At 41.8% G+C, this 24,192-nt stretch overlaps 1 protein-coding gene across 4 annotated transcripts in view; it reads left to right on the top strand.

Annotated features, from left to right (window-relative positions):
* Positions 1-24,192, top strand: part of LOC147017206 (CUB and sushi domain-containing protein 3-like) — an 879,227-nt gene that overhangs the window by 769,410 nt on the left and 85,625 nt on the right. For all 4 annotated transcript variants that reach the window (XM_085846657.1, XM_085846658.1, XM_085846656.1 and 1 more), the window contains 2 exons: positions 6,451-6,636; positions 9,640-9,813. In XM_085846657.1, coding sequence (XP_085702783.1) covers positions 6,451-6,636; positions 9,640-9,813 — 360 coding nt within the window. The remainder of the gene's footprint in view (positions 1-6,450; positions 6,637-9,639; positions 9,814-24,192) is intronic.

Raw genomic sequence — 24,192 nt, 5'->3', positions numbered from 1 at the left:
CCCACTGATGGTGGGTATCGCCAGTTGTGCTATAATGCATTTTGCAACAAATATCCAGAGGAAGATTGCCCATCATGGTAGTTGGAGTGCTAATGATGCCTCTGCCAGAGAAGTGCCCATTCCTGTCAGCCAGCCGACAAGAGACCGACCGACCAAAGAATTTAATGTTTAATCTGCCACAAACCTCAACGATTTTTCAAGTCTCATGGCAAGTCGCAACGCAGTCGGATAATGATGGCTGAAACTGAGGATGGAGTCAAGTACCTAGAGCAATCTCGCCAAACTTTCATTGATGTGCAAGTATATAAAGACTACGGTTGATGTCAATGTGCTGTTATTTAACGTTCAGTTCTAAAAAAATCTCAAAACTTTCTTTCCAGGGCTCCTAAGGGCAGCTGCAGAATGCCTGAAACATAAAGACATGCTGCTACAAATCAGAGGACATGATTTAGTGGCCATTGAAGCACACTATCATGAGAAGTGCCATTCAGAACTCACCACAGAGTATCAAAATCAACTGGTACTTGGTGAAAGCACAAGGTAAATGAACGTTTATCATAGGCATGAATGCATCTGAAGTCAGCCATTCTTCATACGTCTTTAGGTCGTGCTACTTACACTTTCTCATTCATTTGAATTGAAGTCCAGTTCAAGAATCCAATTCAAGTATTTTCAGAATAGATGTCATTCAGTGACATGTCAACAGTTTATAAAGCATCTTTGAATATTCGTGAATGCGCCATTTCCTTCATTGAATGCAACAGTCTGTTTTTACACGGTGGTGATCGGCATCCCCGATTCGGATGTGGCACTCATCACGTTGGCAAATCTTTCGTTTTTTTTCCTCGAAGCACCATCATATTTGAAACGCATCATAATTGTATTTGGCCGTGTTACGTTCCACTGGGAAGTGGAACCACATGCTGAAAAACAGTGAGTTTCTACAGACATTCGCGCAAATTGGTGACAGTGTTACGGTTTCCTGTGAGGTGTTCGAAACGTTGGAGAAATTCGTCTGCAATCTGTATGGTGTGAAGTGCTCGTCCATGAATGAAGCACGCTATAGACTCTTCTGCACCAAAGCCCAGGGTGAGCAAAGGATTCCTCCTTGCCAAGACGCATTGGTGCAACATATCATTTTCGTCAATTACCAAACATACCTCAACAAGCAAGCATTGAGCAGGATTATGGACATCCCTGACTCCGATGAGAATGGATGGCAAGTAATTGATGGATGCGTATCCGTGAGGTGGTATACAGGTGATGTAGCTCCACGTGGCCTGTTATCCCATGAATCTTGTGGCTGTGAGAAAAGCAGATGTTTGGCAAACCAGTGTAAATGTCGTCGTGCAAATGTTCGTTGCACAGATTTGTACTGATGTACAGGTTGTGAAAATGTTGAAGAATCGGCAGTTGAACTGGAGTTGGTGAATGATCACAGTGATGCTTCAGGTGATGATTCAAGTGATGGTGAATAGTGTCCATCTAAGTGTCTGTGCCCGACTTGCTTGTGTAACCTGATTTGCTTGTGTAACGTGACTTGCTTGTGTACCTGACTTGCTTGTGTACCTGACTTGCTTGTGTACCTGATTTGCTTGTGTAACCTGACTTGCTTGTGTACCTAACTTGCTTGTGTAACCTGACTTGCTTGTGTAACCTGACTTGCTTGTGTACCTGACTTGCTTGTGTAACCTGACTTGCTTGTGTAACCTGACTTGCTTGTGTACCTGACTTGCTTGTGTAACCTGACTTGCTTGTGTACCTGACTTGCTTGTGCAACCTGACTTGCTTGTGTACCTAACTTGCTTGTATAACTTGACTTGCTTGTGTAACCTGACTTGCTTGTGTCACCTGACTTGCTTGTGTAACCTGACTTTCTTGTGTAACCTGACTTGCTTGTGTACCTGACTTGCTTGTGCAACCTGACTTGCTTGTGTACCTGACTTGCTTGTGTAACCTGACTTGCTTGTGTACCTGACTTGCTTGTGTAACCTGACTTGCTTGTGTACCTGACTTGCTTGTGTAACCTGACTTGCTTGTGTACCTGACTTGCTTGTGTAACCTGACTTGCTTGTGTACCTGACTTGCTTGTGTAACCTGACTTGCTTGTGTAACCTGACTTGCTTGTGTACCTGACTTGCTTGTGTAACCTGACTTGCTTGTGTAACCTGACTTGCTTGTGTACCTGACTTGCTTGTGTACCTGACTTGCTTGTGTACCTGACTTGCTTGTGTACCTGACTTGCTTGTGTAACCTGACTTGCTTGTGTACCTGACTTGCTTGTGTAACCTGACTTGCTTGTGTACCTGACTTGCTTGTGTAACCTGACTTGCTTGTGTAACCTGACTTGCTTGTGTAACCTGACTTTCTTGTGTAACCTGACTTTCTTGTGTACCTGACTTGCTTGTGTAACCTCACTTGCTTGTGTAACCTCACTTGCTTGTGTAACCTCACTTGCTTGTGTAACCTGACTTGCTTGTGTAACCTGACTTGCTTGTGTACCTGACTTGCTTGTGTAAGACTGTAAGTGTACCTGTGCCTGACTTGCATGCATTGATCGTGACATGTAATATATTCTCTCTGAACTTTGTTTGGCTGTTGTGGTTTGTTTACACGGGACCTCCCCAACTTCCTTACGTCTGACTGCCCTGTGCGGGGGTCTTCATTCTTCCATTGTCGGCCACGGTAAAATGGATGGGCTAAGGAGATCGGGAAAGTCAGCAGCAGGAAAGAAACTCCAATGACCGCTTGCACGAGCAGTTCTCCTTCCGTAATGTCCACAACACAGTCAATGACATTGGTGGGAAATCACCAGGAGTCAGAATTGCAGCGTACGATTAACGATTATGTAGCGGAATAGTGATTTTTCTCTAGAACCCTGCAAAAACAGTACTTCCGGGTTGTGGCGATCACCATTTTGTCCACAATTCTCCCAGTTCCTCCGACTGGAGAGCCGTCATGTTACCCGTGTGGCGTTCTCTGATTGGTTCTCACGCCCAATGAGTTTGGCCACCGCCCGACGCGAATCGCGACGAAATCGCTGACTTTTCACCCCTTTTTCACCCCTTCGTGCCGGGTTATGAGCTTGAAGAGTAATACCATTGTAAAGAACAGGTAATAATACACTATACAGCCAACTTTCATCCAAAGTAAATTTCTGTCACAAAATTTGATTTCTAAGCGTTTCTCGCTGAACGTAACACGGCCTATATTGAAAAATTTATGAAACCTCCCACCCATCTTTGGACACCTGCTGGTACCCCAAAAGTTTCCACACAAGGTTCGGCGTGGCTATCCCAAAAACTGAGTGAGTAATTCGAGGATGGACAGATGGACACTCTGGCTTTTCTATATCCTCATATAAAAGCCCATCAAAAATGATGAGTTGGAGTTATTTTATTCGAAATATTCAATGAGACTGGAAGATTTAATGTTTCGGAAAACGAAAAAGCATTATTTTAAAATGCTACATGTACAAATGTGACCCTATTTTCGTTATCTTCTGGGATGTTTCATTTTGAGGGTGCAGCTTTGTGAGCGTGCCAAGGTCTGAAGCCTTGGCCTAGCATAAAATATGCTTATATCTTCTTTGTTTATTAGACATCCTGCAGACGTAAATTGACACTTATTTTACTCTGCCTCCATTGCACATCATGTACAGCAAATTTCACCTCTCTACACATTGTATTTATTGTTATTTTAAAAAACGCTTCTGTACACCGCCCTTGAGGCTTAGTTTGGAAGTCGCCGTCTACAATTCCAACAGAAGAGATGGAATTACTCTTTTATGGAAAATGTTTTTCGATTTAAAAATTTAATTAATTACTTATTATCCTCAAAAATAAACCACAGTGAACAAACAGTTGTGTTAAATGATTGGCCTTTAAAACCCTACTCAAATCATCCTTATCAAGGGGGACAGACAAATACACATCACTTACAGGATGGTCTGGAGGTGTGCACAGTTGCCTCTAAGTCGCTTGGAGGTGTGCACAGTTTCCTCTAAGTCGTGTAGCCTTGGTTTGAATCCCAACACAGCTATAAACTGTCATCTCGGTGTTTCATAGGCAGGGTGTTTCCTCAATGTGTGTGCTGGCCCTTGGATGGATGTTGATCAGGGTGTCCTGTCTGCCAGCATTATTTAGTCGGTTTGAAAGATTCCATGTTGTCCTTTGCGAAGAGTAGTTGCATCCCTGGCAGCATAAATAAATTCCAAATTCCTGCCCTAACTAGTGCTGGGAGAGAGATGGCAAACCACCCAGTATGATTTTTGCCAAGCAACTGCTTTGGCAGCACCAACGCTATAACGACTACAAGGGGTGATGTAAACATTAACATGCAACAGGAAGCATGAGGATTATTTTCTCTCTCTTATTTGTCCTGGAGAATGTCACTTTTTAACATATTTTTGGTTTTGCTGATATATTTGCACCAATTTTCTAAGTTTAGTTTCCTTTGGTTCGATAATTGATGTGAAAAACAAAAATGGAGGCTAACAATGTGCATTAGTGAGACCTGAATAATTCAATCGACCATGTGTTAACTTTCCAGCAGCTTATAAACCTTGTAATGTTCAAAGGCCTCCTTGAGTTTTTAGATCCTCGTGGAGGAACTCTAAGTCTTACTCACGTTGTTGTTGTTTTTCTTCTTCTTGTGGACTTTTTTGTTTCACAGCCTACAGTTTTCATCGAAATTTCCTGAAACTTGGTGTATACATGGAAAAATACGCTGCGCAGACAGTAACCATCTCCGATTTTCAAAATTCCTCCAAGAAAAAAAAGTTATGACGTCAAAATATCTCCGTTAATGGAAATCGCCGAAAAAAATGATCTCCGAAACTAGGCAAGCTTTTTGAATTCTGTTTGCGGGAATTGAACAGGGCATTAGCAGAGATGAATTACCGCACGTATGATACATCACTATGACGTCATATCAATTTTTATGACGTCATTCCTATTTTTTGACATTTTTTGTTTCACAACCCAGAGTTTTCATCGGATCTTCGTGAAACTTGCCATGTATATGCAGAAAGCCCACGCACAGGCAATAACCATCTCCGATTTTGGAAATTCTTCCTAGAAAAAAAGTTGACGTCATAATATCGCTGCTAATGGAAATCGCCTATACCATTATCTCCGAAACTAGGCAAGCTGTTTGAATTTTGTTTGCGGGAATCAAGCCAGGCATTAGCACAGATAATTTATTGCAAACCTGATACATCACAATGACGTCATCTTCGTTTATGACGTCATCATTAAGAGGACGAGGATCTTGGCTCATTTGAGCTTGTTTTCATTCCATATTGAATCACTTGCTTTCTATTATATTTTTCAGGTTTGTGAATATGATGTTTCCACTTTGTTAATGCGGACTGTAAGGTTCTCTTGCAGGAACAGTGAGGCCGACAGAATAAATCAAAAGTCACGTACTTGCCTTTGAGCTATCTAGTCTGGGTTCGTTTCCCCGGTATACCTGCAGTATCAGCTGTCGGGCTGGTTTCTTGCATGCAGGCCGTTGCTTCGCTGCTGTTGTTTCATAAGCACCATATGGATGCATGGCTGCATTATTTTCTGGAAGTGCGGCTGTGCCGCTGATACAGTGCCCCTGTTGTCAGTAAGCTGGTACTTATTTTGCCGACCTCGGGAGGATGACAGGCTGAGTCAACCCACCTGGTGTTATTTCAATGAAACAGCAGGGGCTCGAACTCAAGACCCGAATATCTTTAAGTCAGCCACCTTAACCGTTAAGCCAACACCAGGTTTGCCGTTGCTTCCGTGTGTAGATTCGGTTGGAGAAATATTAAGCTGAGTGTACTATCTTGTAAAATTTGCTGGTCGACTTGAAAAATCCCAAGGTATCTTTGGCAAGAGTAAGCCATGATTCTAAGTTCCAAGATCCTGTCATATCCTACCATCTGATGGAGTGATGACCTGTCCACAGTTGGCTCTCAGCCATAAACATTCGTGACCTGTTGTGAGCATCTGATGCATGTCAAGACGTATTGGCAAACCTTGACCAAGAACTTTGATATTGTGAGATAGTTTAAACAATGTGAATTTGCATGTGAAATACTTTCAGCAATACCGTTGGTTTATCAAGCTTTTTCTAAGGCAATGGTTTAAGTGGATTAATCTCGACCTGCGATAAAACTGGCGACAGCAAAGAACACCGAGAACAGAGAAAACATCGAAATGTGGAAGTAGTTGTGGCATGGATTTGAAGCAATGTCAAAGGCAGTTTTATGATTACATCTTTTCATCCTCAGGTATTCACAATTCAACATGGTTAATGGGGGTGGGGTTCTATCTATTACCATATTAAGTGCAATCTTTCTTCTGGTTCGCAACACCAGTTCTGATGTACGAACAAATCTGTCTCATACAATTCACTTTCCCCACCACCACTTTTCCACCTCTTGCCCCACTTTTTCCTCATTCCTTCTCTCCATAGTGGTGACATGTGCAGATCCAGGGCAGGTGAAAAATTCCCAACGATATTCAAAGCAAAGCAACAAAACCTTCTCTTTTGGTTTCTCCATGTTCTACCAGTGCAAGTCTGGGTACCAGCTTCTCGGATCATCCGCTCTCACTTGTCTCGCAACTGGCCTGTGGGATTTTGCATTACCTGAGTGCACTGGTACGTATTTTTCCCATAAATCCCAACATTCATTTAATTCCCTTGCTTATTATGCTCGCTCAATGCATTTGGAAACATTACAGTGCTTAATGGTTAAGCTTATTATGATTTCTAGGTGCTGCTCAACCTTAAATAATTAATATCCGATCTTCACTATTAGCAGTGGTAGATAAAAGATGATGCCAAATTGGCTTCGTCCAATGGCTGGAAGCTTTATTGTACTTTTTTGTCCAGTCTGTATTTCTCACATCCTCTGTGTTGAGTTCCTGGTGATAATTACTGAGTGTAATTATAATGGTGTCTTACCAGAGGCTTGCATTAAAGTTTTAGAGGTTAAATCATGACTATTGCATTCTTACCTCCACCAGCGAGGGTGGAAGGAGGTTATGTTTTCACCCCTTCCTGTCTGTCTCTCTATTACTTGGCGAAAAAAACATTTTGTCAAGTATGTTGGTATGTAGTATTTGTCTGTCTGTCTGTCTGTCTGTCTGTCTGTTTGTCACACAATTTTTGGCCACAGTTTTCAAGCAATCGGTCTGAATTTTTTTTTGTGTGACCAGCCAAGGACAGCAATGCTTAATTTTGGTGAAGATACAAATCTGGAAACTAGAATTTGAAAAATGATTCTTCACCATTGAGAGATCGAGCCAAAAACGATTTTTAGCACAATATCTCAAAAAGTTTAGGACGGATTCACACGAAACTTTGTGGACAGGTTCGGTGTGTGACAAGGACGAATGGATTCAATTTTAGTAAATATCCGAATCCGGATACGAGAATTATTTAATTTTTTAATTGAGTCTTCACCATTGAAAGATGCGGCCAAAAAACGATATATCAAAACTGTATTGGGCCCGATATGTTCTCCTGGATCAGGCATTATGCGGTGGAGGTATGTATGCATTCTCCTGAGTGCCCTTCCAGTTAAGTTTTGTGGTTGTTAACGCAAGGGACTTTATTTGTTTGTTCTCAACTACAATAATGAGCCTGGTGTTGGCTTAGTGGTTCGGGCGGTGGCTTGGGATCCTAGGGTCCTGAGTTCAAGCCCCGTTGGCCGCCAAATTAATACACCAGGAGGTTGACTCAGCCTGTCATCCTTCCGAGGTCGGCAAAATGAGTACCATTGTACTGGTAAGGGGGACACTGCACCAGCGGCAGAGCCACGTCCCAACCAATGATGCAACCAGCAGCCACAGGCTGCACTCGATAGAGAGAGAACTGCAATGATAATATAATTAATAATTGGAAACCCATCATCGTTACTAGTTGAGCAACGTTTCTAGGCCTGAATGAATCCTGGATTTTATGCTGAAGGTGCACAATTTTTTTTCCATTTGTTCAGTATACTGGTGATAATAAGCCTGGTGTTGGCTTAGGACCCGAGCGAGGGTCCTGAATCCAAGCCCCGTTCCCTGTTGAATTAACACCAGGTGGGGTTGACTCAGCCTGTCCTTCTGAGGATGGCAAAATGAGTACCAGTGTACTGATAGAGGGACGCTGCATCAGTGGCACAGCTGCACTTCCAAGAAATGATAGCAGCCAAGCTGCCACATGCAAGAACAGAACTGGTGATAATTTGCCTCATCTTCATGAAAGACACCTTTTGGATCTTTAACCTTTGTTGTCTGACAGGTCCTCCAGTTTAACATCCATTTGATGGCAATTATACTTTTCAGAAATGATTCTAACTGATAGTTTTTTGCAATGTAATTACTTTAACAATACTTTTAACCTAAACTATCAATCACATGTGTACTTTTTTATTTTTGGCTTCTGTCCTTGGTGCTGAACAACCCTCTGGTCATCCCTTGCAATAGAGCTGTTCATTAAAGATAAAACTCAATGAAAGCTCACCATATCTGGTTATGATTATTCAAGTAAATCCTTTTTATTTTTCCATGTTAAATAAAATTCAAACACATTGTTTTTTGTCCACAAAATCATTGTTTCGATTAATTTTACATGTATGTGAACAGGGCTGGCCTGATAGCCTCGAGGTATGCACATTCACCTTTGACTGGCTCGCCAGGGTTCAAATCTTGGCCCAGGTATGAACTGTCATCGTGGTGTTTAACAGGCAGGGCAAAGCATCAAGGGTTGCACCATCCCTCAAATGGATGTTAAAATGGCTGTATCATCTGCCACCATTAGTGGGTAGATGTTAAATATCCCACGGTCGGTGTCCTTCACGAATTGGCAAGCTATCGCTGGCACCCTGAACAAATTAAAAATTCCTGCCCTCACCCCCTCCCCTCCTCTCCCGGCCCTCAGCCGAGCACCCTCGGTCAAAATGGAGGCCTCTCCAAGATTGTAACCACAGCCAGGAAACTGCTTCGGCAGAACCAATGCACCGTGTAGAGCATGGTAAATAATAATAATAATAATAATAACAATAATAATAATTCATAATCATAACGAGAAAGCTTCTTAAAATGCAAAGTCCATCTGCATCTGCTTTGTACTCAAACTAAACGACAAAAACAACAGCTAAAAATATAATCACGAGCTGGGTTTTAGTATGTTTATTTCATTGTGCATGAGTTTGCATATGACTTCTTCCCCTTCTTGTGTCTTTTGAGCGAAGGTCTGTTCCATGTAGACCACCCCGTATTTATTAAAATAAACATTTTAACTATAAGGAACATCTTCCTGCCTTTTGCCACCACACACTGCCTTCACACACGCGACCCACCACCAGTTTCGGTTTTGAATTGGTCGATCCTTGGGAGATTGTAAATTGTAATAGTAATTCTGAATGCAGTACAGTGAATTCAACATCATTTCAATCGTATGCGGAGGCTTTCATGGCTCACAGCACCTGTGTTAGCTGGGCTCCTGATGCGACGCATGCTCGCCTGCAGACTGAACATCCTATTTTGAAGGCATAGGGAAATGTGAGGTGTATTCACAAACTCTGATGCATGGTGCTTTGTTGGCTGAGTTGAATCATATCTCGGTGAACTTTATCACCTGATTACAAATAGACTTTCTTTTTCTCGACAGCTCTGAACTGCGGTCATCCTGGAATTCCTCCACACGGTACTCTCAGTGGTGAAAACTTCACCTTTGGGGTGTCCGTGTCTTATGCTTGCTTGGATGGCCGCAAGCTTGTTGGAAGCTCCCACCGGCATTGTCAAGCCAACGGAGTTTGGACAAGGAGTCTTCCACACTGTACTGGTAACAGGAATGGCATGCATGGTTTGAGGAGACAATAGTAACTTTAACAATGACTGTTGGGTTGAGAACCTGAGATGATGAGAAACCCAAGGTCTCTTGTTGGTTTCTTTCCTGATGTTGTTCATTACTAATCTGGATTTTATCAGAAAAGCCAATTTCCAAATCTAAAACGAAACAAGAAAAAGAGCAATCAGAGATCTCAGACCCTCGCCAGGACTTGTTTTGTGTGGTTTTGTGTGGTGTATTTTGTGTGGCGTTTGTGTGCTAGTGAGTTACGTAATTAATAAGAGATATAATTAGAACTGCCACTTTATAACTACTAGCAGTGATGACTGGGTACCAAGACGTCCTGCTTCGATTGCCCAACTGACCCTGACCCATGATGTTTTTAGCTCACCTGGAACGTAGTTCTGGAGAGCTTGTGGGGTGGCGCATCGTCCGTCCGTCCGTCCATCCATAAATACTTTCATCTTCTCTGAAATTACACAAAGAATTTCGATGAAACTTCACCACAAACTTCGTCAACCATGATGAACCAAAGTTTGTTCACGACATTAGAAAAATCGAGGATTGTGACCACTTTTCAAAACTCACACATGTCTCAAGCATGGGGTATATACTAAGAATATAGCTGAAAGGTATGCGCAGTCACTTCTGAGCACTCTTGCTAATATCTGAGGGAGCAATCTCGACCCAGCTATAAACCATCATCCCGGTGTTTCACGAGCAAGGCGATGCATCAATGTGTGTGACGTCTCTCAGGTAGACACTGAACTCGGCGCCCCATCTGCCGGTATTAGTGTGGGGACATTAAAGATCCCTGTGTCCTTCGTGAAGAGGCAAGTTCTCACCAGTGCCACGGTTGAATTACAAATTTCTGCCTGGACTGAATGGTGGCATTCATGATCAGATTTCTCCATACATCCTCATTCTGCACTGCTTCCAAAAAGCTCTGGCATGAACAGCTTCGTTCCAGCCTTTACTTCATCCATCCAGCACCTATAAGGTCTGCCTCTTCCTTTTCTTCCCTCAACCATTCGCAGCATGGTTGACTTATCCAGACTTTATTTTTATGCACACATGATGTGTCCAATGTATGACAGTTTCCGTTTTAGCATCAGTCCTTCGAATGTACGTACATGGTGTGTCATAAGTCATGTTGCCCCCTTGAAGTATTTCATACGTGCTTAAATGTAGGGAATATATATGTACGGAATGGATGTTGACACCTATATAGCTGTATTTATTAATATTCCATCACATTAGCAGACAACAAGAGACATTTTAAGTGTCAAGGACGTTACTGTGTGCACCATCATTTTCATAGCACAGTTTATTCCGTCTCCATGTTCTCTTTGATATTGAACATAACATCATTTTGTTTTGAGTGATAGTTAAAAACGCATTTCATGCACCCATCTTCAGGTCATCTGTTGTGTGATCGCGGGTCTTTCGCATATATACACATAGAGTATAATCCTCGTACATAAAGGTGGGAACACGACTTGACTTGTGACACCCTGTACATGGTGACCTCATTTATTCAAGCATTATTTTGTATACATAGTTGATGCTCGTGGAAGAGCTTATTAGCACACTGAATGTATCAGGATCTAACAGACAAAAACAGGATGCAAAAGGAGCAGTTGGAGAAAGGGGGAAAGCACCAACAGCAGAGTTGAAGGCCAAGATAGAGGGAGACTTGGACAAATAATGGGTGTGGGGAAGAAGAGGGGGCAGGAGAGGATGCATGGGATGGACAAGATGGATACAGAAGGAAACTCTAAGGAGAGAAAACTGGAAATTTGGAAGGAGATGGGATTTGGGGGTGGGTTAACAAGGGTAGAAAAGATCATGGTTTTGGATTAGGGGTGATCTGAGACGGTGGTGGACAGCTGTCTTGAAGATCTGGAGGGAAGATTGAGATTGAAGAGGATGTGGAAGTTTGTTCCACAGGTGAGAAAAAAAGAGGAACAAATGAGTTGAGGTGAGAGTGCTCCTATATTTAGGTAGTTTCACCAGATGTGGGTTAAAGGTGGACCGTGTGAGCCCTGCAGAAACCTGGGTGGGGGAGGGTGGAACAAAGCACTGAAAGAGCTGAGGGTGCAAGACCAGAAAAGAGGTGGTAAAAGACAGAGAGACCACCAACCTGTCTGCAATGGTGAAGTAATATATCCTTAGACTCAGCTTCATCACAGGAGATTCCAATAATCTTGAAGGTCTTGGTTTCCATGGCGTCACGCTGAGAAAGATTGGAGGCAGTGGAGCCAGTCCAGAGGGGAAAGCAGTACTCCATCCAGCTGTGGATGAAAGCCTTGTAAGCGGATGTGAGTTCAGGTGTGACAAAGAAGGACTTTGTACAATGGAAGATGCCTAGTTTGTGGCTGGCTTTGGAGGCCGACTTTGAAATGTGGTTTGCCCAAGAAAGATCATGGCTGATAGTGAGACCCAGGAGTTTTGAATGACTGAACTTCTATCAATGAAACATTGATTTGTTTGTTTAGCCTCCCCTTATACCTAATACCTGTTGTAGGGTTTGTTTGTGCAATTAGTGCCCCCAGTTTTTAATCGTACCTCAGAGTTTCTTAGACCCCGAGAAGTACTAAACTACTTTCTTCCTTTTTTTCCTGCGAATGTCCGAGCTGTATCTCGGATCTGGCTGGGACTTTTGGAATCAAAATTGACACAAATAATGGGAATTTAAAAAGTATGCAGGTTGACAGAAAATTTTCTGACCTTGACCCTAATTTTAAGGTCAAGACCTTATTATAGACAATTTATAACTCTCGGGTTATAGACAGTTTTCACCTAAATCAACCAAGGTTTGTCCGATCGGAACAAAATTGCCCTCTCTAGATAGCCTCGACCCCAGAGTAAGGCACATTTATAATTAATTTAATATATAACCCTCTGAGTTAGGTCAAGGTCAAATGGAAGTCTGAAAAAAAAACATGTTTTTTGTCGTCGCTAAATTTTTCCAATGTGGAATCTCAAATACTGCTTGGCCTTCCAAGATGTCCTTGCATCATAATAGTGTACCTACACTGAAGTTGTGCACCTGATATTTGACTAGTGTCCTTGACCTACTTTTTTAAGATTGTGACCCACTTACCTAAAAACACCTTTTTGATCATAACTTGAATTTTATTTTTTTCCCGATGGGGACACATTTTCTTCATTTACACTTTATCCATAAATGTTGAAAGTCAAGGTCACATGGCGGTTTGAAAATATTATGCCGTCATTGAATCATGGGAGAGGCTTATCATAGGCGATCGCTTTGTGATCACAGCTATCTTGTTCTTCTTTCAAACCTTGGAATATTTAACATTCGTCTCCAACACCACATTTCAAAAGTGTTAAGCTTCTTTTTTTTCTTTTTTTTTCACTTTTCATGACTCATATCCGTAGATTCAACAATTGGAAATAACAGCATTCACTAGCCTCCTCTTGGTTTGTATTGTTTCATCTTTGTCTTTCCAGATCCTTGTCAATCCTGACATTGCTGTTCTCTCCAATTAATTTTCCTCCACATTTTTTAATTACTTCAATCTTAGAACCCAGGAAGATGATTTCCACATGATTGTCTGACAATCTGAACAAATCGATCTTCCTTGTTGACAAGATTTCAGTCTTTTATCTGCCTATATAAATGACAGTGAGTATTTGTGGATCTGAATACTTGTCTGTCCTCCTTCATAAGAACAATTTAAGTAGGGTTTTAAAGGCCAATCTTTGAACATGATTGTGTGTTCGTTCACGAAGGTGTATTTTTCAGGATAAGAAAACTCGAAAATCATTTTCCATGAAAGAGTAATTACGTCTCTTCTATTGGAATTCTCAATAGTGACATGCAACCGGGCCTCAAAGGCGGTGTAATTACAAGGAAGTTTTTGCACAGGAGGAGGCCATTCGGCCCATCGTGCCTGCACCACACCAATACCAGATTTAATAAATCTGTCAATACAGAAATTCAGACATTTATTTTAATAAATCTGTCAAGTGTACAGAATTTATTTTTTTTAAATAACAGTAAATACAATGTGCAGGGAGGTGAAATTCGCTGCATGTGAAGTGCAACATGTGCAGAGTAAAACAAGTGTTCATTTCCATCCATGGGATGTCTAATAAATAAAGAAGATGGAAGTACACTGAACACTAGGCTGAGGCCTCAGAGTTTGGCATGCTCACGAGGCTGTACTGTCGAAACGAAACGTCCCAGAGGATCGAAAGAACAGGATTACATCTGTACATGTAGCGTTTTAAAATAACACTTTTTCTTGCTGCAAAACATATCTTCCAGTTTCCTTGAATATTTTGAATAAAATATCTCCAACCTGTCATTTTTGACAGACTTTTATGTTAGTTTTTATATAAAGACTGGCTTTTTCACTTATCTTTTTCACTATCTGCAGCAGTTTCATTAAGTCCTTTTTACTTTCTACTAATGGAGTGGTATCATCAGTATACTTTAGGTTGCTGATACCTTTTCCTCCAATCCTGACTCCAGCCTCTGCGTCATCCCAGTTTGATTTCATCAGGATTTACTGATTATGCAGATTGAACAAGTAAGGGGGAGAGAATGTCTCCCTGTCTAATTCCCCTTTTCCAATTCCAAACCATTCTGTCTCTCTATACCCTGTTTTTACTGTCCCTTCTTGTTTAGTACCAATCGTGTACAGCCTTTTGGCTGCTAGTTGCATCATTGGTTATGCCGCTGATGCAGTGCCCCATTACCAGGACACTGGCACTCATTTTGCCAACTTCAGAAGGGATGACAGGCTGAGTCAACCCCACCTGGTATTAATTCAACATCAATTGGGATTTAAACTCAGGATTATAGGATCCCAAGGCCACCACCGTAACTGCAAAGCCAATGCCAGGCTCTTTCTTGTTTAGTGTAGGTGCTTCTTATCGGACAATTCAGGTGCTCTGTCATTCCCATTTCTCTCAGCGTAATCCACATCAATTTATGGTCAACACAATAAATAGCTTTGAGGAGGAGGAGGAGGAGGAGGAGATTGGGACTACACTCTGTGCAGAGCGTTGGTGCTGCCTAAGCAGTCTCCTTGGCTATTGGGCACAATCATGGACGGGTCGCCACTCCTACACCATATACCAGCACGATGGCACTCATTTTGCTGACCTCGGAAGGATGACAGGCCGAGTTAACCCCACCTGGTATTAATTCAACACCTGAGCAGGATTTGAACTCAGGACCTAAAGGCGCTGTCACACCTTGACGATTTAGCCAGCAATGGCAACGTATAAAAATTTATGTAAAACGTTGGCATATGCTGACATTTTGATGTTTTTTTTTTTAAAGTTTTTGGCGTATTCATAACGAGTTGGTCGTATGCATAACATATTAGTAACGGGCACAGAACGCTTCGTTGTCTTATAGATAACTTATACCAACGAATGAGTAGCATGTTGTCATCGTTCACAACCTATGCCCAACGATAGTCAAACTTAGGCATAGCGTGCTGTATGTATCGCTGACGATCACGTGGCGTAGCCTATTAAAAAGCTGCCGCTCGCCGATTCAAATCATAACCACCTGAGAATTGGAAGTGTCAACATCGCTGGCACACGTCGAATACGTTATGGGTAAGTTTGGTTTACGTGAAGAGAACACTGAAAAACGATGAAGTACGCTGTCATATGTCGTGGTACGTCTCATACGTCGTGAAATTTCAAGCACGCTGAAAAATTTACGACGTACTTGCCATATGGCTCATATGTTCCGCTACGCTGGGAATAAGTTGTTGGCACGATATGCAATCATTGACACACATCGACATAAGTTCCTTGTAAGTTACTCATTTGTCGAAACACATCGAGGTAATGTTTAGCATACCCGAAACTTATTTTCTCCGTCAAGGCACATTTTATTTTTTTCTCCTTGGCTCCGTGAAGGCACGTGACGAAATATCTGAAGTTGTTGTTGTTGTTTTTGTTTTTTTTGTTTGTTTGTTTTTTTTAGTCTATCACGAATTTTTAAATATATTCGGACACTTGCTTTTAAGTTTCGACGTCGACGTGACAATATCCTCAAACAAAAAATATTCATAGAGGAGAAACTAAGAATAAGACATGAGCAAACTAAAGAGGCAATCGGACATGACGTAACGGCACGTGACGAAATATCGGAAGTTATTGTTGTTTTTTTGTTGTTTTTTTAAATGCTGCCAATACGCCATTATACGGTAGCTGTAAATTAGAAACACGTTTAGTAAGTTCTGTGGTCGTCCGGAAGACGTCAATCAACTACATCTACATACGTCAATATGCGTTGGAGGTACGTTACACATAGGTTCAAAGCACGTTACTCATAGGTTATAAATAAGTTTTGGGTACGCTAAGCATTACCTCGACGTGTTTCAACTTATGAGTAACTTACAAGTAACGTGCCTCGACGTGTTTCAACGATCGCATAACGTGCCTCGACGTGTGTCAACGATCGTGTAACGTGCCTACAACACGTTACTCATAGGTTATAAATAAGTTTCGGGTACGCTAATCATTACCTCGATGTGTTTCGACTTATGAGTAACTTACAAGTAACGTGTGTCAACGATCGCGTAACGTGCTGACAACTTATGGCCAGCGTAGTGGAACGTGTGAGTCATACGCTTGCAAACGTCGTAAAATTTCAAGCATGCTAAAATTTGAGGACAACCGCAAAGTACAACGATGAAAGCCAGCGTACTACGACGTATGGCAGTGTTTTTCAGCGTGCTCTTAATGTTATCAAAACTTACCCATAACGTATTCGACGTGTGCCAGCGTTTTAGACAAATTTTTCATAAGTCGGGCATACGCTGGCTAAATCGTCAAGGTGTGACAGTGCCTTTAGGATCCAAAGCCCACCACCCAAACCATTAAGCCAACACCAGGCATAATAGCTTTGCTTTATGCTATAAAACAGATTCACCTTCCTTTGATATTCCCTTGCCTTTTCCATGATCCCCCTCTGATCTCGAGTACCTCTTACCCTGATTTGTGATTTGATCTCCAGTACCTCTTACTCTACTGAAACCTGCTTGCTGAATGGGCTTTTCTCACTTAATGAAGTCTTCTATTCTGCGTTGAATGATATTTAGTAATATCTTGCTGGCATGTGAAATCAAGGCAATGGTTCACTGATTTGAATATTCTCGTGGATCCCCTTTCTTTGGCAATGGTAGAAAGACTGACTGCTTCCACCTTTTAGGCCTTATGATCCTGCTCCAGATCTGTGTACAAATAGCTGTTAACATTTTGATTGCCTCCTCCCCAACTACCTTAAAGAGTTCTATTGGAATTTCATCAACAACTGATGCTTTTCCATTTGCCAGCTGTTTCAGAGCTCTACTTATCAAGGTCACTAAGGTAGTTGCGGAAGAGCCAATCACTTTTGTTTGATTCTTGCTCATGTTCTCTTTCTTAAAAGGTTGCCATCATATTGCTATCTCATTTGTATAGAGTTTTGTTATCGTCCTTCCATTTTTCTTTCACCTGTGTTTATTTTTGTCAGATATTTTCCTGTTGTACGCTTCAGGACTCTGATGCTAGACCTTAATTTCCCTGTGATATCTTTTTTAAAAGATCTCTTGTTTTTCCCACTCTGTTGTCACTTTCTATATCTATGCATACCTCTTTGAAATACCCATCTTTGTCTTTCCAAGCTTATGATTGGAAGTCGCCATTCAGCCGCTTAATCCATCCCATCCATGGGGACCATATTCTGTGCAGAGTGTTGGTGCTGCCGAAGCAGTCTCCTTGGCTATTGGACACAATCCGGGATGAGTTGCCACTTCGACACTGGATACCAGCAAGCTGGCACTCATTTTGTCAACCTCGGAAGGATGACAGGCAGAATCAACCCCACCGGGTATTAATTCAGCAGCCGAGGGGGATTTGAACTCAGGATCCGAGGACCCCAAGCCCACCACGATAATCATGAAGCCAACACCAGGCAAAGCCACTTAATGTGCCCTTGGTTTTCATCTGTATTCTTCTGTCGACAATATTTATTACCTCTTCTGACAGCCATTGACCTTCTCCTTTCTGCTTACTTTTAGGATGTCGTTTTTGGCCTCTTCTTTGATAATATCTTCAACATTTTGCCACAATTAGTGGCAAATTGCACATCACTTCTCCATCTTCTGTTGATTATAATGTAGTCAATCTGATTTCTCTGTTTCCCATTAGGTGTAGTCCGTTTGTATAGTCTATGCTTGGGTTGTTTGAATCAGGTACTTGCAATTACGATATCATTCTCCACACAGAACTCCAGCATCCACTCTCATAGCTCATTTCTGATACCAAGTCTGTGCTTTTCTGCAATCCCTGGTGCTTCTGCTTCTCCAATTTCTGCATTCCAGTCTCCCATAATAATTACAGCATCTCCTTCAGGCACTTGTTCCACCAGTTCCTGCCACTTTCAATAAACTCCTCCACATTGTCTTCCTCTGCTGTAAAAGTTGGAGCAGATATCTGAATGATGGTGGTGTTCACCGGATGTCCTTTCAACCTTACTGATAATAAACTATTGTTGTGGGCCGGGGGTTGGGTGAGAAGACCACTAGGTGGGGGAAGCTATCTTGGTTCCCACCAGACTCCCCGGAATTGTAGGCCATCACACACGAATAAATCCGTGACGCGGCGGGTCGCTTAACCAACCGTGGACGCCAATAACTCAACCGCGTGACCTAGGGTCCTCCCGTCTATGGGTTAATCGGGTTACCTAATTAATCATGTGATTTAATTACCGGGGAATACGCCCTCGGTACACCTTGTCCGAACCGGATCACTCAACCGGACCGGATCACTTTACCGGATGAGATGCAGCCGAGCGACACTGCCAAGGATGTACTGGCTAAAAGGAACAGATCGTTGGGAATAAAGTCCTGGCTAAGCTAGGATTCGGACCATGCTGGATCAATGAAAGAAACCACAAAGACGAGCTGGGAACATTTCGAATAATAATTTATTAACAATGGGCGAGGAATGGGATGTGGCACGATCAAGATTTATTGGGGTGTGTTGTGCAGAGATAGGGGAGAGGGGTGTGGTGCAGCAAATAAACAAGCAACTTACAAAAGGGACACCGAGCAGACTTAACGCGAAAATAATAACAATAACGATCTTCTGCAGTCTTACTTAAGCAGACAGGCGCCAGGACGTGCGCGCGCGCGCGCGCGCGCGCGCACACACACACACACACACACACACACACACACACACACACACACAAAACCCGATGAAGAGGGAGAATTGAAACGAGAAGGGAAAGGAGTTGAGGCTACGTTCTTGTTACCTTTCTGCTTGATAGCAAGAATCAGTCAAAATGTTGTCTGTAGAAAACAGGATGGACCCAGGAAATGTCTCACAGGAGCTGCAGCATTTGACCCTTGTTGAACAGCAACGCATTTCCAGAATTTCACCAACTATAAATGTACACATGTTGAAACATGGTGGAATTGCTGCAAATGGTCACTGTGTGGCATTTCCTCAAGCCATCCATGAAGCCGCCCAAATATTTCCAAAGCTCCCTGAAGAGATTAAAATAATTTGACTTCGTGAACAGGGTAAAGATGATACAAGTAAAGAATTCAGAGTCTGGCGATATGTCGTGCAATCTGCTCTGGTCTGGTTAAAATCCAAAAATCCAGCTTATGCAGATATTATGAGCAGTCAGGAAAGATTTAATCAGTTGCCTTTAGAGTTTAGATGGTGAAATTGTCATACACACAGTGGAATATGAAGCAGAAAGGTACAGAAAGAGAGAGAGAGAGAGGCGGAGGGACTGCTCTGACCTTTATAGGACTTTATAGGGGGAGAGGCCACCCCAAATTGAAACGTCATCACCTGAATCGGGTGCTCCGCTTGGCTTCGACCCCTCACGTGGCCCGCTAACTTTGGCCGGAAACCGCCTCACTTCGTTTCTGGCAAGGCCATCTCAGACAGCGGAAATACAACTCTCCGACCCCACGACATGACCCGAATCGCCCACACCGAAATTGGCACGCGAATCGTCCTGCAAAACCCCTGGGCCATGCCCTCGGGACTGGCCGAGGGTCCCGCATGCCCGTTCGGGCGTTCGACCAGCGCCGATCAACGCGCTCGCTCTGCGTGCGCCAATGTGGCCCGCACTGTACATTCCCCGTCTCGATCGTAGCTTCGCTGGCCGTAGAGATGAGAAGACATTCACCATCCATGGAGAATCCGTTGCTGCCAGGGAGAGCTGAAGATACATCGTTATGGATAAATCCATGCATGTTTTGCCAGCGGCGTACGTGTCTGCCTTCGAGCACATTCCATGAAGTGCGCGGGTTCGGCCATTACGCACGTAGCCAGCGCCCGCGTTCGCACAACTCCGCGAGCGTGTGCGTGGGGTGAACACCAATATGTGTCGGATATTGAGGTTGAAAAGGAACGCTCTGCCTTCTACCTCGCACACTCTTATCCTGCCCAACATGGCGTGGAGTCACCTTTATCGGCCTCCATATGCATTCCGTGCAGTGTGGGCATCATGCTGGCTGTGTTTCTTGTGTTGTGAAAAACACCATTCTTACGAGCCTCTTTCGAGGTATTCATTCACATGCCATTTTAATCCAACCGACAATCTTCCCCAGATCATCGGAAGCTCAAGTCGATAATCTCGCACTGCAAAGTGCACTACATGACTCGCTGCACACATTGGGTTTAGGGCTCGCTTGGGAACGAGGGCTCTGCGCCGTCATTTCCTCACAGCGGCACTGCACGCGCGGCCTCCATGAGGGCCCACCTCACAGCGAAGGCTCACGTGGCTGATTTACCTCAGGAATAATCAGACAAAAAGAAGAGTCAGGACAAAATGAAGAAAAAATGATGTAAGCAAACCTAGCTATGAGATCATCGCAACGCACTCCCTTGTTGTCCCGCTAGACAAAAGGAAAGGGACTATCTACACGTATATTAATGGAATAACTGTCTTGGGACCACTGTATGTTGTATGCATGCGGTTCCGAGAACCGCAACACTATCATTGACTGGGTTTTATCACAGCACTGACTCCGTTGTCTTATTATTGCAAATCACTGCCACTCCGCTTATTTTCGAGATCCCATGACCAGGAAAAACTACTTTGTAATTGTCAGATTGAAACTGCCCCAAACCTGTCCATCTCACTTATGCCCAAAATTTTAGTTGTTGTCCTCACCATCTCTCTCTCTCTCTCTCTTACATCTATCTTTCCCTGATTCATTGACCAAATCCTATGTTCAAATTTTGTGAATGTATGAGAAGCTCAGAGTTCGACTTTCAGTTCTGGTGACCTCTTCGACTGGATTTCCTGGTGGGTTTCTTCCAGTCCCATCTTAATGGCTAATCCAACTCATCAAAACACTTTTTTCTTCCACAGTAGTCATTTGGGTGCTTTCAAATCTGGGAGTGTTATCATCTGACACCATAGCTTTATCTCTTATATTTCTGATAATGATCATTTTCTTCGCATATGCGGAAGTGGTTTGTCATTGCCTTCTTCCAGGCAGAGTCTGCACAAAATGGGTGATCCCAGCCATCGTTCTCCATAATATAATCCTCTGATTAGCATCAAGGCCATCATCAAGGCAATTCCTGTAAAATGTACCTCCTGCCGATATGACCATCCCCACCTGCTATGAAAAATATGTGTCAATGCGGAATCAAACCTTTGGCTTCGTGCTGTGATGTTGCATCCTATTTGAGCTCATTGGGAAATCTTATTCTGGACATTTCCAAGAAAAAGAAACATATTAGTATGCACATCCCATTCTGCAATGGTGTTTTAAATGAAAATGACGTTTCATTATGAGAAAAGCAAACTGCTTTATTTTGAGGAATTTAAAGCAATGCTTGTATTCAAATCATTCAATTTTGTTTTTTCATGAAGATAAAATTGTCGAGGCGATACCAGCATTATTTTTTTCAATACACTAGTACGTGTCATCAATAATAACAATGGAGGCCCATAATCTTGACAGAGCTTCAGGGCGAGAACCACAATCCTGAACAGATCGTCACTCCATCACAGGGTACGCGATTGAAAGTGGCAGGAATTTGTAATTTGTTTGGTGTGCCGGCGATAACTCGCTTACTTTTTGCAAAAGACACCATGGGTTATTTAACGTCCATCAACGACCAATGCTCGCAGACATTTAATCTGGCTTAACATCTATCCGATGGATGGCAACCACACAGATGTCTCACCCTGCATGTAAAACACGAGAATGACTATACATAGCTGGATTGAGTTTCGAACCCAGGCTAGAAAGCTCAAAGGTGAGTATGTGCAGTGTCATCAACAATATCTGTGGCCCATAATCTTGACAGCCAGGGGGAATTCATGACAAGTTGAGACATGTTTAACTTACACAGATACTTATAATATATCCTGCCTTCAGCCCTATAAATATAAGATTGTGATGAATAAATATTCAGTTTAGGTTGGGGGGGTTGGGGGGGTTTGGTGGTTCCGTGCTGCACAAAATTTTGTGCTTGCTTGCAAATAATGCATGCACTGCAATAAAAGTTAAGTGAAATGACTTTTAAGCATGACTATCACTGAAACAGTGCTTTGACATTCAAAGCATCATGACATTTGAGATGTACTGGATATAAAGTTATGTCAAATGCAGAGAGAACTAGAAAGAGCAATCACAAATTGCAGACCCTCACCATGACTTTTGTGTTGTGTTTTTTTGTGGTTTTATAGTACATACTTTATCGACTTATTCACATTCTAATCGAACATACTTTATAGAAATACCCACATTCTAATTGTACATACTGGATAGAGGTACCAGGTTGAAAAAAGATAAGATGTAATACTGGTTACCATAATGTAGCATTTGTGGCCTATATTAGTACATTATGCACAGACAGACAAACAAATGGACCCAAATCAATGCCATCTCCTCTGGTGAGGATAACAATGGAAATAGTCAAACAAAGAAGAGAGTTTATAGAACACTGTACCCCACACAGTCTTGAGAAAAAAGGACATCGGAAGGGTCTGCAAGTGGCAAATTTGATTGGTCGAGATCACATAAAATGCTGTCATTTTTTGTCAAAGTACTGCTAAACGGAAGGTTTATGAAATTGTCAAGAAGGCGATTTGTAATTTACAGTATTCAAGGACGATGTGTGTGTATATATCAGGGGTCTCCAACCTGCGGCCCACGGGCCACATGTGGCCTCTTTGACGGATTTATGCGGCCCGCGGTGCCATATTAAGTTTACATGACAATGTGGCCCGCGAAACTGCCAATTTGTCAGGGTTAATGATCAAAGCGTTCTGTAATTTTTATGATAATTTTGATTCATATTAGACACGTGTTTTTAACACGATTATTCATTTATCATATTCGTTGGCAAGAAAAATATATTCACCACTAATTTTTGTTTAAATTTCCGCATATTAATGAAATTTTTTTTCTGTTTTTTAGTGTCCTTTTTTTGGGTGCGGCCCTCCACCCCTCACCACTTTGGTTTTGTGGCCCTCCGCCCAAAAAGGTTCGAGACCCCTGGTATATATATATATATATATATATATATATATATATATATATATATATATACATAAATATATATATATATATATACATAAATATATATATATATATATATATATATATATATATATATAAATATATATATACATATACATAAATATATATATACATATACATAAATATATATATATATATATATATATATATATATATATATATATATATATATATTTATTTATGTATATATATATAAATATATATATACATATACATAAATATATATATACATATACATAAATATATATATACATATACATAAATATATATATACATATACATAAATATATATATATATATATATATATATATACATATACATAAATATATATATATATATATATATATATATATATATATATATATATATATATATATATATATATATATATATATATATATATATATATATATATATGAGGTGTGTTCAAAAAGTATCCAACCTTAATTTTTCGTGCGTAAACAAATGAAGCAAGGGAGGCATGGTTTGGTGCACGTATGGAGGTGATCCTAATTCGTATGCGTGAATATTTTCCCGCCTGCAGAAGCTGTCAGTCGCCGACAGACCGCCAATGAGTGAGGAAGTGTGAGTGAGCGCCGTTGGATTTTCGTTTTTGACAAAATGACAGAAAAACTTGAACAACGCTACTGCATCAAATTTTGTTTAAAGCTTGGCGATTCCCGAGTAGAAACAATCCGCAAGATTGAACAGGCCTTTGGGAACGAAGCAATGGGCACCACACAGATAAAAGAGTGGTACAACCGCTTCAAAGATGGTCGCACATCAGTGGCAAGTGAAGCA

This window comes from Eptatretus burgeri, chromosome 11, assembly GCF_056783735.1.
Source record: "Eptatretus burgeri isolate ZD-2024b chromosome 11, Ebu_testis_v1, whole genome shotgun sequence".
NCBI lineage: Eukaryota > Metazoa > Chordata > Myxini > Myxiniformes > Myxinidae > Eptatretus > Eptatretus burgeri.
The sequence above is the reverse complement of the archived record's forward strand: the minus strand, read 5'-3'. Positions and strand labels throughout refer to the sequence as shown.